Here is a 14,692-nt window from a genome sequence, read left to right on the forward strand (position 1 = left end):
AATCAAATCATTTATTAAAAACAACCACTTTTACGAGGTGACCCGATCACACCTCATCAAAAGGATTGGTGGTGACTCCCGTTTTTTTATTTTCATTTCCGAAACCAATGTCGATCCCCGTTTTTCAAAAAAAATGGTTTCGACAAATTTATTTTTATATTAGATAATATAATTATTTATGTATGTAATATATAAATATAAAATAATGTTATATCAATAATTATATTAATAATTTACAAGAATTGAATTAATCAAAATTTCATGTATAAAATTACACAAAATCAAAATTTGTGTATATAATTACACATTGAATCATAATTCATGTATAGTTATTAGATTTATCCATTTTCTTTAAAAGTTGAAAAGAAATATATATGATGATGATATTAGAACAGAAATAAATAGAAAAATAAAGGAAAGAAAAAATAGTTTTCTTATTTTCTAATTATATATTATATTATAAAATTTTCATAAATTATTTTTTCTATTTTTCTTATTTTGGAATTATTTCATATGAAAAATGATTTGACATTGTTTATGTGATTTTTATTATGTGTCACTTGATAATTGGATCATATCATCATTAATTATAGTTAATTAGCGGTTGATTAACGGATTTATCAATTTGAAAAAATTTAATATCACTTTTAATGCAAAGTTATATACTAAAATAAAAATATAATATAATTTAATGGCGAATTCTATATAAAAAACTGAGGCAGAAGCTCCTAAAAAACCCTTACAATTAATTATTGAGATTAAACAATGACTTCCATAAAACTAATAATTACTTGAACAATTGCTAAAAAACTCATGATGGATTGTTTGTCTCAAGTATAATTATACATATGAGAAATAAGATTGAGGAATCACATTATTTACCAACAACATAACTTATACTAATATTATGGTAAAAATATCACAATCATACCATAAATTAAGCAATATATGTGTGTTCAAAGAAGTTTGTCTTTTTGGGAAGTGTTTGTCTGTGGAGTCACGTTGACCTTCAATTACCAACTCTCAAGCTACTCATTTGAGAGACACAGAGATTTGAGGACTTTATTTGGCAAAACCCCACATGCCTAGTCTCATAATAAATTAACTAGCTAGTACAAATTATAAAATTTAAAATTTAAAAAACAAAAATGCATGGCCAAATTTAACCTAAAGATTGTGGTTCATACAATCAGTATTGGGATTTTCAACTACTGATATCATTTTTAAATTTCTCCAAATTTCAATTATAATTTTTAAATAATTTTATAATTTTTTAACATTCTTTTGAGGGATAAATACACTCTCAGCCTCCTTATATTCGCCTCTATTATTTTTTAATATATAAGATGGGTTTTGTCAATAAAATTGTAAGGTTTAATAGAGGTAGAAAATACCTTACAAAATGATATTGATTGTGATATTTAATATCATAAATGGATTTTTATTGGTAACCCAAAATTTTATTAAAAATTAGAGGATTAATGCTAGAAGGTAGCAATACAAGAAAAATGGGTTAGTAGCCAAATTTCACAAAGATATTTCATTTGTTGTGTAATACAATAATATTAATGATAGGTTTGGTTATTGGGATTAAATGAAATTGAATACGATTGTAATTGTATTTTGTATTTGGTTGAATGAAATAGATGTTGTAATAGCTTAAGGAAAAAACTAAAATGACCCAATATCCCAGAATTTTTTAAGTAGATGATTATTGTTATTGTTATTAAAATTTTAATAGGATTATTATTATAATAATTTAATAATAAATAATAAATAATAAATAATTTAATCATATTTTAATATAATTATTACCAAATATAATTTAATAACCATTTTAATATAATTATTTTATTTGAAGTTATATTTTAAATATTTTATTTTTATATTTTCTAAGTCAAAATTTTAAAGGACTAATTCGAAATTAAATTTTTTTGTTATTTATGGTTGCATAGAATAGTTATTTTTTGGTGACACAAAAAAATAATTGTTACCAAAAGATAAGTAATAAGGAAGTAATAGTCATTCCATTGAATGTGTATTATATTCAGCTAAACAAATGAATGGTTTACCATTCAATAAGGGGGGAATGCTATTCCATTCCCCCAACCAAACATGGTGTAAATGTTATTGTGTAAAAGTGGATTTGCAATGATTTTGTTGTTAAATTTAATTTTAATATTCTAATCATAACAATTAGGTTTGTTACTGTGAATTTTTAATTTTATACGTAATGATAAAATAAACTATTGCTAAATATTATAATATTAGTGACCACTTTAATGTCGTTACATAATTTAATTTTGTCTATTAATTGTAACAACACAATTTGTCGTCGTTGCAAAGTTTTAATAAAATGTGTAACAGCTAAATAAATTGTTGCTAAACGTTAAAATATCAGCAACAACCTTATAATATCGTTACGTAATTTAGTTTTATGCTTATTCATCGGCACGATTTGTTAGTGCGAATTCTTAATAAAATTTGTAACAACAAAGAAAGTTGTTGTTAAACCTGAAAATATTAACAACCTTAAAATGTCACTACATAATTTATTTTTATACTTATTAATAGATATGATGCGATTTATCGTTGTGAATTATTAATAAAATTTATAACGGAAAAAATGAATTTTTGTTAAACATTAAAATATTATCAACAACATTAAAATGTCGTTATATATTTTAATTTTCTGCTTATTTATCACAACAACACAAGTAGTCATTGTGAATTCTTAGTAAAGTTTGTAACGATAAAACAAGTTGTTAAACAATAAAATATTAACAACATTAAATTTACCAACAACAAGCTTGTAAGGATTTAGGGAATACCCAATTATCATTGGATGATACGATTCTAATCAAAATATTGCAAAGGCCTGACATTGTTGGAGACAAAGATCCTTCTGAAGTACTAGAAGAGATACATGCACTGATGAATGTATCAAATATTGATAAGGAACATGATAAAGAAATGTGACACCCCCTACCTAATCCGATCACCATGTTCGAGCTACGGAGTATCACATTCGTTACCGGAGCAACTACGATAAACTATATACAAATTTCATATTCAACATTCAAATATGAGCATTTCATGCATAAAACACAATATACAATCATTCCTAGGTAAAATATGAGCTTATGAAAGCTTAATAATATTTAGGGGTCGAATATAGACTAAACTATAAAGTTTTTAAAATATCTCATAGGGTGTCGCAACTTTAAAGGAAATAGCCAAGCTTACCAACCTGAGGATCAATGTATAAAGTTTTCATAACATAATAGAGTCGACTCACGACCTCAAACAGGGGGATATCGTGACGTGATAACCTGATGTTGCAATATTTAAGGTGTGAAGTCACAACTCCACAAATAGTCCACTAAGTTCCCATTTCCCTTGACATCAACTTAGCATGAAACAACAACAATGTTTGGCCTTAAGGTCCCAATAACCTATTCAACATTAATAAACATGATCGATATACAATTTTCAAACCATTGTAATCATTTCCATGCTTTACCAAATCCATTTTCATATATTCAGAACTTATTTACACAAACTTGACCATTTGCAACATTTAACAAGGTAATCCTAGGTACATGCCATTTGATCAAAATGGAAAGAGTTTCACAAACTTAGTTGAGTAAAAAATGACGGCCGGATGTTGACTTCACTTCCCAGTGCTTTGAGGATCACTTATACCAGAGCACAGAGTAAACAAACTGTAGGTTGAGCGATAAACCTTAACGGTACTTTAATGATTCAAGATATCATATCATACACATTAGTTATATGACATTATATACATATTCTCAATATCTACCAATACACATCTCATAATGCAACTCAACTAATCATATTATAAATTTGAATCTAGTTATAAATATGTCAATTCAAACTACTCAATATGTGACAGCCCAAAATTGACCCTAGTCGGGAAGTGGTTTCGGGACCGCTAAACCGAGTCACCGAAATGTTTGAACGTAATATGTATTGTCTAGAATATGTATTTATGAATGTGTGAAAATTTCAAGCTTCGATTTAGTCGATTGCATGTGAATTCAGTTACTAGGACTTGTGTGACACTTTTGAAATGTGATAGGCTAATCTATAAGGACCTAATAGTGCATGTAATCAAAAGGGGGGACTTGCATGTCAAATTTCCCCCTAATAGCTAGTGGCCGCCATGACAAGGATTATGGGTAAAAACATGTCCTAAAACATGTTGGGACAATGGTGTATGTAAGAAAAAAATAAAATAATGAGCATGGGAATTTAATAATGAAAGGGAACAAAAAAAAAGAGAATGGTGAGTGTCCCCCCCTTTGCCGTGAGTTGAAGAAAAGAGAAGAAAAAAATTTGTTGTTCATCCTTTTTTTTTTTCATTTCTTTGAGCTGAAATTCTAAGGAAGAAGGAAGGGGTTCTTGCTTCATGCTTGGTTTGGAAGAGGATTAGGAGGAGGTTTGGCCATACTTGTGTCTAGATTAAGGTATGTTTGAGGTTGTGCCATGGGATTCATGCATGTTCTTAGTTGCTAGCTTGAGTTCTAATTAGTCCATGGTTCAAAACTTTGCCATATCATGGGGATGATATTCGCCAAGGTAGATTTTGTGTTAATGTCATTGCATGTTAAATATGAAGCTTGCTAATGATACATGTGATGGTGGATTGATGGCTCTTGGACTTTCTTTTTAGCATTTTGAGTAAGACATTAAGTTTTGGAATTGATGGAATGGAGAGTATGCTTAAGTTGTGTTATGAACAACTATGTGTTAAATCGAGGGTTGCTAAGCTAGCTATTAAGGTGAAGTGCAATGTTAGTGATTGATTAATAGTGTATATACATGTATGCATATTCGCCATCAAATTAAGAGCATAGGTGATGATGAGTCTATGCTTTGTACATTCGACCATATATATATATATATATATATATATATATATATGCATGTGTGATTGGATTATTGATAGTAGGGCTATAGCATATGGTTATGAGCCGAATAGCTAAGAGCATGAGGTAGCAAGATAAAAATTTTACCATGCCGTTCGTATGTCATAAAATCATTAAAATGTGAATATCAATATGTGTAGCAAAGCGGTTGAATGAGTTAATTTATTTGTTTAAGCTCAAGATCCTAAAGGAGAGGCGTCCAACAAGGGGAAATCGAAGGTCATCGAGTAGCCGACTTGGAATTATTTTACACCACACAAGGTAAGTCCCTAAGCATATATTTTGTATTGATTTGAATAGACATAATGTCTATGTAATTATGCCGAAAGGAATGATGAATTTATATACATGTGTGTATGTGGTGATGGAAGTATTGAATGGAAGGAAAAGAGGTGAGATGTATTGAGTTATTGATTTCGGCACTAAGTGTGCGGGTATAAACATTTGTGATCATGAGAATGGCACTAAGTGTGCGGGTTTAAAATTTGTACAGCACTAAGTGTGCGAGTTTGATCATATAGCACTAAGTGTGCGAGTTGATTATATAGCACTAAGTGTGCGGACTCACTATATGCTTTTGAATCACTATTGACACTGAGTGTGCGACACTATTGAGTTGATCACGGACAGCGGATCGGGTAAGTGCCTTGAGTTCATGGCTAATAGGCGCTATGTTTATATTTGGAGTTGAGCTTGGTAAGTTTCGAACCTATGTGACAATTTAAATTGAAGTCACGTACATAAGAATTATCGTGGAATAAGTGAAAGGTCATGTAGATGTATGATTGTAACGAAAACAAAATGGTGTATAAAAATGCTTCAAATATCCTATTAATTAGTATATGGAATGTGAATGTGTAACTTGGTATGAGATTGAATCGAAAGGTCTAAGGAACTATGGTATAGTTCGGTTTGAATGGAGTAATTAGCCTCGTTCCATTTTGTTTCCTCTTGCGATAATGTTATTAATGGTTGGTAGTGCATTGCTTATGACTTACTGAGTTATATACTCATTCGGTGTTTGCTTGTCACCTATTTTAGGTTTCTTGGACTCGACTTTTTGCGTATTCGGGACCGTCATCGAAGTCATCACACCAGCTAACAACTTTTGGTATTTTCTTCGTAGTTGGTCTAGGAGTACATTTCGGCATGTATAGGCTGTTATGCTTTGTTGAAATTTGGTATGTAAACTTTTAGCCATGCGAAAATGGCGTAAATGTTCGGTTGGAATTGGTTTTGTGATGTTTTGACACAAGTCATGGTTATAATTTGGGACATGCATGATGAATTATTAGTTAAATCAAGGAAAAGTCATGAAATAGGCATAGTTTGTTTTAGTAACAGATGCTGACAGCAGCAGTGGTGTGGACGTGAAAAATTACTAAAAATAGCAGGAATGGAATTAAATAGTGAATAAATTATGCAAATGAGCCTTGACGAATCTACTTTCATATGGAAGAAACGAAATGGTCATATGAGTTCTATCCTAAGAGATATTTAGGTATTCGTGAAACAGGGCCAGAACGGTTTCTGGATTCCCTATCCCGACTTTGGAAATTCATTATAAATTAACCAGAGATAATTAGGAGTCATACCATATATGTATAGTTTCCTCTTTGAGTATAGTTTTTATAGAAATAAACAGCATCAGTATTGAAGCCCTGCACAAGGAGATATTCAAGTTGTAACGCACGAAGGTCAGTGTAGTCGACCCCTGTAACATGGGAGAATTTAACTAATAAACTGTACTAATTGGCTTGACCAAAAATTCTAGAAAAAAATCTGTAGATGGACATATGAGTCTAGTTTCAGGGAAAAATTACAAAACTGATTTTCGAGTTTTGAAACTCCAGATATGATTTTTAAGGCGACAGTGATGCAGTAACCAACTTGTCTAGAAATTTTTTTTATGGACTGTGAAAACAATTAAGTCTGTGTGCACCTTGTATTCGACTCCGGTAACGGATTCGGGTACGGGGTGTTACACAATATGGCATCATATATAACCAATTCAATTATTTTGCCCATTAATTTATCATTAAGCTATTTGGAATTTATTACCAACCATGAATACAACATTTATACATACTTATCATTGATATTACATCATCCAAATTCCATGATCAAACCGTATAATTCTCCTTTTTACTTACACTATTCAATCCTTTTCTGGAGTCTATTGACTCATTCGCACTTGTTTCGGCCCCTAAAGCTCTTTTTTAATTGATTTGCACAGTAGATTATATGTTTTCTCTATCTCAATTCACATATGCACACAAGTGAGTCCATATCATTAAACCATTTCATTCTGATACCATTTACCAACTTTACCATTTATAATCCCTATTAACATGACTTGGATTCATATGTATACATGGATCACCCAACCAACACACCAATTGGCACCAAAGTGCATCATCGAATAAATCGAAGTAAAGGATGCATATTGGCACATGAAGCGTATCCTGACGCACAAAGAGCATACTAGCACACAAAATGCATCCTAGAGCATGAAGTGCATCCTGGCACATGAGGTGCATCCTGGCGTATAAGGGACTTACTTGTAAATGATGGCTAGGGACTTACTTGTAAATGATGGTCGATTGTATAAGGGTTTTCAAAGCTTTTCTCTTTAGCTCTTTAATGGTGGACGATATGAATTTGGAGAAGATGATATCTTTTCCACTAACCATTGGCTTATACAATATGGTTTAGTTGTAGTTAAACATAATTTATTAGTTTAATCTTAATTAATTAAACACTAATCTTTAATTAACTTAAACTAATGGCATCCACCATCAAATCCCACTATTATTTATTTAAAATTGATTTATTAAGCATTTTAGTCATTTGAATAATTGCTATCTAAGTCCTAAAGGCTCTTCCTAATTAAAAAATTATAGCTATTAAACTTTTACAATTTAGTCCCTAAGCTTTAATTAACCACATTTTTTACTAAATTACTTAACCAAATTTTAGTATATTAATATAATAAATCTGTAAATATCCCTAGTTAATATTTACGGGCTCGGTTATAGAAACGGGGTTTCAAAATTGCATTTTTTGACACCACTAAAAATTGGTTGTTACAATTCCCCCTTAAGAAATTTCGTCCTCAAAATTTACTTAGAAAGAGGTGCGGATATTGGGATTCCATTACTCTTTTCAGTTCCTAAGTTGCCTCTTTAGTACTATGACTATGCCATAGGACTTTCACCAATGGCACGCGCTTATTTCTCAACTCTTTCACCTCTCGAGCTAAGATGTCAACTAGTTTTTCTTCATATGACATATTAGACTCAATTTTCCCTTGCAACCAAAGCCTAGGATCTTTTTCCATGGAGAAACCTTCAAGAATACCTTATCACCTGTAACATATTCGATATCCTCCTGTTTCAGATTGACATAAGATTTCTGTTTATCTAAGGCCGCCTTCAATCTGTCTCTCATAAACTTAACCACATCTTCTACTTCCTGAATCAATTTCGGCCCAATGGTATTTTTCTCACTCAATTCAGACCAATGTAAGGGCGTTCTACACCATTGACCATATAATGCTTCATACGAAGCCATTTGAATGCTCGATTGGAAACTATTATTATACAAAAATTCAACTAATGGTAAATAACGTTCCTAGCCAGATACAAATTCAATAACACAAACTCATAGCATCTTGAATTACTCGCTCTAATTGGCCATCAGACTGAGGATAGATTGAAGAGAGAATTCACACATAGATCCTTGAAAATGTTGAAGCAAATCGAGTATAACATGAATAATGTATTTAGAGGGAAATCAGACAATAAGTAACATAAGGAATATGGCAAATGTTGATGCATTCCCATATGAGTTTTCCTATATTTCATTCAACAGAGTCACAATCTTTAGTAATATTATTTTTAGTGTTATTTACAAATTCATAATAAAATATAATATTTTATTATAAAAATAATATAATATTAATCAAAATTCTAATCTTTATTGTATAATTTTCCAATTATAGGATAAAGTTTAACTAATGAAAAACTAATTGCATGTGCATTGGTTCAAATTTCAAACTTTGTTACTGTTTAGTTTATGTAAACCCTTATTTTTCTTGCCATCAATTTTTATTAATACGTTGTTTGGTAGTGATTTTAGTAACGATTTATATAAACTATAGGTATGTTTTTATTATGATACTATATATATATATATATAAAAGTAAACAATTTTCTGACTTTAAATTTTATGGGTTATTTCAATTTTAGTTGTGGAATTATTTTCATTACAATATTTCTTATAAATTTATTTAATTTATGTAAATTTTAATTTAATTTAATTAAAACTAAATAATATTGTTTCTAAGTAAATTAAGATTGTTGTTACAAATTAATATTTCACAGTTATATAAATATCATTATGTAAAAGTATTAATAACTATATTATTATTGCGTAAATTATTTGACAACTATGTTTTATGGTTGTTAAAATAATTTTTTTGCAATTGTTGAAAAAATTGCATTTTATGGTAACTTTGAATCATATTCTCAGTTGGTAAAGGTGGAGAGTTGAATCATAATTTTATGGTTTCATATTCTTCTCCATGAGACCTTTACAGCGGTATATCATAAGCTCAAAATGGTTGAGTGATGAATGAGAAATTGATGCTCAAAATGTAAGCTACTTGGAAATATTGTTGAGGAAAAATAAAAGGCTTAGATCCCGCATTAATTAAATACCAAGTGTAGGGTGTTGTTCTCAAAAATCTCCTTTTTCATCTTTCGTGTTTTCTAAATATTCCGGTGATAGAAAAAGACATTGTTCGTTCAATTGTTTATTATGATTTTATTTTATTTTTATATTTGATAAATTAACTATAAATAATTTTGTTCATATTTTATTTTATATTTGTTTATTTTTATTTAATTATTTTATTCGCTAACGTGTTTTGTCAAACAATAATATATAGTCATTTCGTAATGTAAAACACAACCAATTAAAATATTGTTACAGAATACTATTTGACAACCAATAGTATTGTTGTTACGTAAACAATTTGGCAACCATATATTATGATTGTTAAAACAATGTTTTGGAAATGACATTTAGTCGTAATGTAATACACAACCAACTAAAATGTCGTCACAAAGTAATATTTGGCAACCATTATATTATATTTACGTTAAAGATTTAACATCTAAATTTACATTGTTATGAAGTCTATTTTGCAACCAATATATTTACTGAACTCTATTTTGCAACCAATATATTGTTGTCTAATTTTGTAACTTAATTTATAAATTTTGTAATTAATTTCATTGTAACTAAAATATTTTTATACAAATAAATTAAGTCATGACTTAAAAAATATATTTAAAAATAAAAATCATTTCAATAAATATAATTAAAAATAACTTTTAATTTTCAAAGTTATTACATATATTTTAAATAATAGAGATATACACAATAACTTCACTACGACTTCTTATCGGTACAATAAAATTTTAGCAGCAGTACTATAATATTTAGTAACAATTTTATTATTGATAATACCCATTTTTGTTCTAGTGAAACAAAAGAAAACTAGCAAGCAAACAAGGCACACCGGACTATATGTCATTGAAAGTTACGAGTTATCCCTAAATGAAATAAGTTGTTATCACCTTAAAGAAAAAACATGAATCTCACATTAATCCCATATAAAGTATTAAATTTATGCGCAAAATTATAAGTTTGAAGTCAGTTTAAAAAGGTAAAAAGAAAAACAAAATTTAAGAAGAAAAAACAAAAGAAAAAAGGGATGGAATAGGTGAAATGAACCTTTCCGAAAATCAGATAGATAAAAAAAAAAAAATAGAAAGGTGAGGGACCCGAGAAGGGAATGGCAATATGTGATGAATGTAATCAGTCCAATAATACAACAAAATCTTGATTTCTGACAAGTCAACCCAGTAAGTACTAGAATACAACAAAGGTAGGGGACCCCTCGTTGACCTTCTCACCTCTTAATCATCCTTCGTATACACCATTACACATTATATGTACACATCAACCATTGCCAAACATTTTAATTTCAACTCAGAATCTGTCTCACTTTTCCTCTATCTTCTTTCCCTTTCCACAACAACAGCTCCATGCATCCCTACATATATCACATGCCTTCATCAAAATCATAACCATAATCCATAATGCTTCCAATGCTCATCATTACCAATACCCAAACTTCTTTCTTAGTAAATTTCAAGTCTTCTATTATTGAAAACCAACTAATATTTTTTAGATTATTATTATTGCTTTCTTTTCTTTTTCATTCGTCCCTTGTCTTTTAGATTTGTTATGCTTTATACCATACAATTAGATTTTGCTAATAAACTAATGATTTAAACTTGGCATTAAGCCGTTAATTTTTATATATTTTGTCAATTTAATATTTTTATTTTGTTAAATTTTGATTCTTAACCTTTCAAAAAGAGTTTAATTTGACTATCAACCTTTAAAAAGAATCAAATTGTTGTTTTAAATTGAAATACGTACTAAAACATTAAATTTTTACACATGGCTGCCCATATGACTATTCATGCTTACTCTATGCTTTTGAAAAAAAAATTATGATATTTTTATATTTTTGAAAATTGAATTGAATTTATTTTCATAGTTTTATAAAATTTAAATTATTTGTTGACGTGTTATATAAAACAAATACTATCATGTCAACATAAAAGTACATGTGGATTATCATGCATGTTGCCATGCCAACATTATTAAAAATAATATTTTAGTCAACATTTCTATTAAATAAATTACCATTTAAATTTTTTGAAAATTTAATAGCCAAATTTATCTAAAAAAGGCAAGAGCTAAATTCACAATAAAAATCATTATGCATTTAAATTTTATAAAATCCGAAATGAAATCGTAATGATATAAAAAATTGAAAAAAGCAAATCTTCAAATAAAAGACTTGTTAATTATAAAAGTTAATTTTACTTTTACAAGGGAAATTAAATATCAAAAGTAGTAAATTATGCTGAAAGTTTGCTGACAACTATTTTACATGTTTCTATTACAAATCAAATATATATATCCATTGAAAAAAAGGGTTATTGAAATTTGAAAAGATCCAACAGAGAACTAATTTCCCTTCAACTTATCTTCCTGGATTTCATTACATTACATGCTGCTATTTGCATGAATGAAACTGAATATTTGTTGAACTGAGCTCGCAATGTCTTCAGCGCTGAACCCAGATTCACTCGTAACCTGCATATCCACATAATTCTCTTTATTCTCTCTCCTCTTTTTTTTTTTTTGATAAAAATTAAGAAAGATAAAGATATGATCAATTGTATACCTTAACGTTGAAGGAATATAGAACTGTTTGTTCAATGGTGGTGATGTTGGTATGAAGGATATTAAGCTGCAAATCTTCGAGAGCTGCTATGGTTTTAACCAGTTGGCCTGGTCTTCTCCTACACAAGATCTTGATCATTGCATCAAACCCTAAAAGCTTCACTTCAACATCCGCCAAGCATGATTTGTTTTCGGCTGTTTCTTCGCGGAGTCCGGTTTCGTACTCCATTACCTTCATTTGATCGTTCGGGAGAGTAGACATAGGAGGAAACACCGGCTGTTGTTGTTGTTGTTGCTGCTGCTGCTGCTGAATAGCTGCCATTGATGTATCTCCCATCTGCCGTGAAGCTTCTCCATACAATCTTCTTCTTTTCTGAGATTCTAGACATTGAAGGAGTTGCTCTAATTCTCTCACAAACTCTATGGCTCCACCTATAATGGAGGCTTGATCTCCCTGAATTAATATTTTACCTCAACATCAATGGAAAAAAAGTACTAGAGATTGATTGATATGAAATAAAGGATTTTGAGTTTGAGATTACCCTTTGAACGTAAGAGCCAGGCATGAGGGATCTCAACACTCGAAGATGCTCGTTCATTTGCTTCCTTCGATTCCTTTCAACAGCTATGTGAGTCATCCTCTGGCTTTCAACTTCTTCACTGGTTTTGATCGTTCTTGGCCTCTTTCTCTTGTTCTTAGCAGCATCTGTAGGTACTATGGGGTTTTTGTTATGACCATCATCTTCTCCAAAGAAACGAAGTTGCACCGCAGCATTATCAGAAACCCTAGCTTCATCTTCTCCATGCTTATCTTCCACCAATTCCTCAACGTTTTCAATCCCAGATGGAGGAACCATTAAAGACTCATCCTCTAACTTGTCGTTTAAAACAGGAAACCTTAGGAAATAACCAGAAGGATCGATCCCAGTCTCGTCTTCAGGGATCCTTGTTTGGTTTAAAGCTAATTTAGGACCGAAATCTGCAAACTGCATCACATCAGCAAAGCTCAGTTTATCGAAAGATGTTGGAGTAGTGTAAAACCCTGATGAAGATGATATATGCGGGTGTTGTTGAGGATTATTCAACATATAATCAACCATCCCATTGTTGTTATCACCACAAGATTCACCAATCCGAGGCTGCTGATGTTGATGATGATGCTGATGATGCTGATGATGGTCTAAAGAATAATCTAGCCCCACAAAATTTGCCTGAAGGAAATCAAGTTTGTAGCAGAATAACATGGCGATTGGTAATAAATCTAAAGGTTTTGAAAAAGAAAAAAAGAAAAAAGAAGATAAGAGTATATGTGCTGTTGGTACCGCGTAGTTTTCTTCTTTCTCCATTATTACTGTATATATAGAGCAATAACCCTAAGTGAGGTCAATTCGTGTAAAGACAAACTCGACCCTAGTCAATATATCATTGAACCTGAAACACAGAGACAAAACCTTGTCAAGTTACGGCCAGTAAACACAACCATTTTGCATTTATGCAAAAATAAAACAAGGAAACCGCCATTGAAACATGTAATTAACATAAAAATTAATACCATAATAACGACATAAAACTTGCATCTATCTATCTTAACATGTAGTCCTTGGAAATGATAAAGCTGATGATGATGGGATGGATATTGAATTCAGAGAGAAACAAAAAGGTAATAAGACAAAGAGTGAAACTTTTGGATGAGAGGTGGGGTAAGCATGGAAAAAGAGATGTATCGAGTGGTGTAAATGGGGCCAGCGGCAGGGAGCAGGGTTTGGCCTCTTAAGAGCTGGCTTTTGACTTGTGAATCGGTGGTGGCTAAGGAAGAGATGAAGAAGGAGCCTGTGAGGATTTATATATATATATATATATATATATAAATATAATGTAAATCTCATCACACAGTTGCACCTCCTTGATATTTATGGATTTCACAGGCTAACCCCAACGCTCTTCCCCTTGCTTTTTTTACCACCTCTTTTCATGACTCTAATTAAGTACGCTCTCAAACCCTTTCAAGTTTCATCTTTTGAATTTTCAACTTTTTTTAAATATATTTTTATGTAGTTTTCTTTTAAATCTTATTAAATCATTTTGAAGCAATTTATATATAAGTTAAAAATTCACTAAAATAAAAAACCCAACTCTTCTTAGAGATGTTAATTTCATACTTAAATTCGAATATGCACGTACTAGCACAAATTTGTACGCTAGCTTATGGATTTACAAGAGTTTAGATGCGTAATATTGGGTTAAGGGGAGAATATATATATCTTTTCTTAATATCAATGAAATGGATAAGACTCAATTAACTAATTGCATCGTTAAGATATTTTCCCGAACTATTTAATTACTAATATTATTTTGGTTAAAATTTATTGTTATTCTCTAGGACAAAATTTGAGGTTTAGTTCCTA

The 14,692-nt window shown here is 30.4% G+C and overlaps 1 protein-coding gene across 2 annotated transcripts; it reads right to left on the reverse strand.

Annotated features, from left to right (window-relative positions):
* Window positions 1-11,884: 11,884 nt before the first annotated feature.
* LOC108465068 (transcription factor FAMA) lies at window positions 11,885-14,121 on the reverse strand. 2 transcript variants are annotated; one of them, XM_017765377.2, is made up of 5 exons: window positions 13,840-14,121; window positions 13,610-13,718; window positions 12,830-13,498; window positions 12,289-12,741; window positions 11,885-12,197 (listed from the first exon to the last, which is right to left on the reverse strand). In XM_017765377.2, exons 2-5 carry the CDS (start codon window positions 13,631-13,633, stop codon window positions 12,108-12,110), a joined length of 1,236 nt encoding a protein of 411 aa, XP_017620866.1. In that variant the 5' UTR covers window positions 13,634-13,718; window positions 13,840-14,121; the 3' UTR covers window positions 11,885-12,107. The 2 variants fall into 2 exon arrangements, with proteins under 2 accessions (XP_017620866.1, XP_017620865.1); XM_017765376.2 differs by having other exon boundaries at window positions 12,830-13,718.
* Between the last annotated feature and the right edge of the window lie 571 nt (window positions 14,122-14,692).

This window comes from Gossypium arboreum, chromosome 10, assembly GCF_025698485.1.
Source record: "Gossypium arboreum isolate Shixiya-1 chromosome 10, ASM2569848v2, whole genome shotgun sequence".
NCBI classification, from domain to species: Eukaryota; Viridiplantae; Streptophyta; class Magnoliopsida; order Malvales; family Malvaceae; genus Gossypium; species Gossypium arboreum.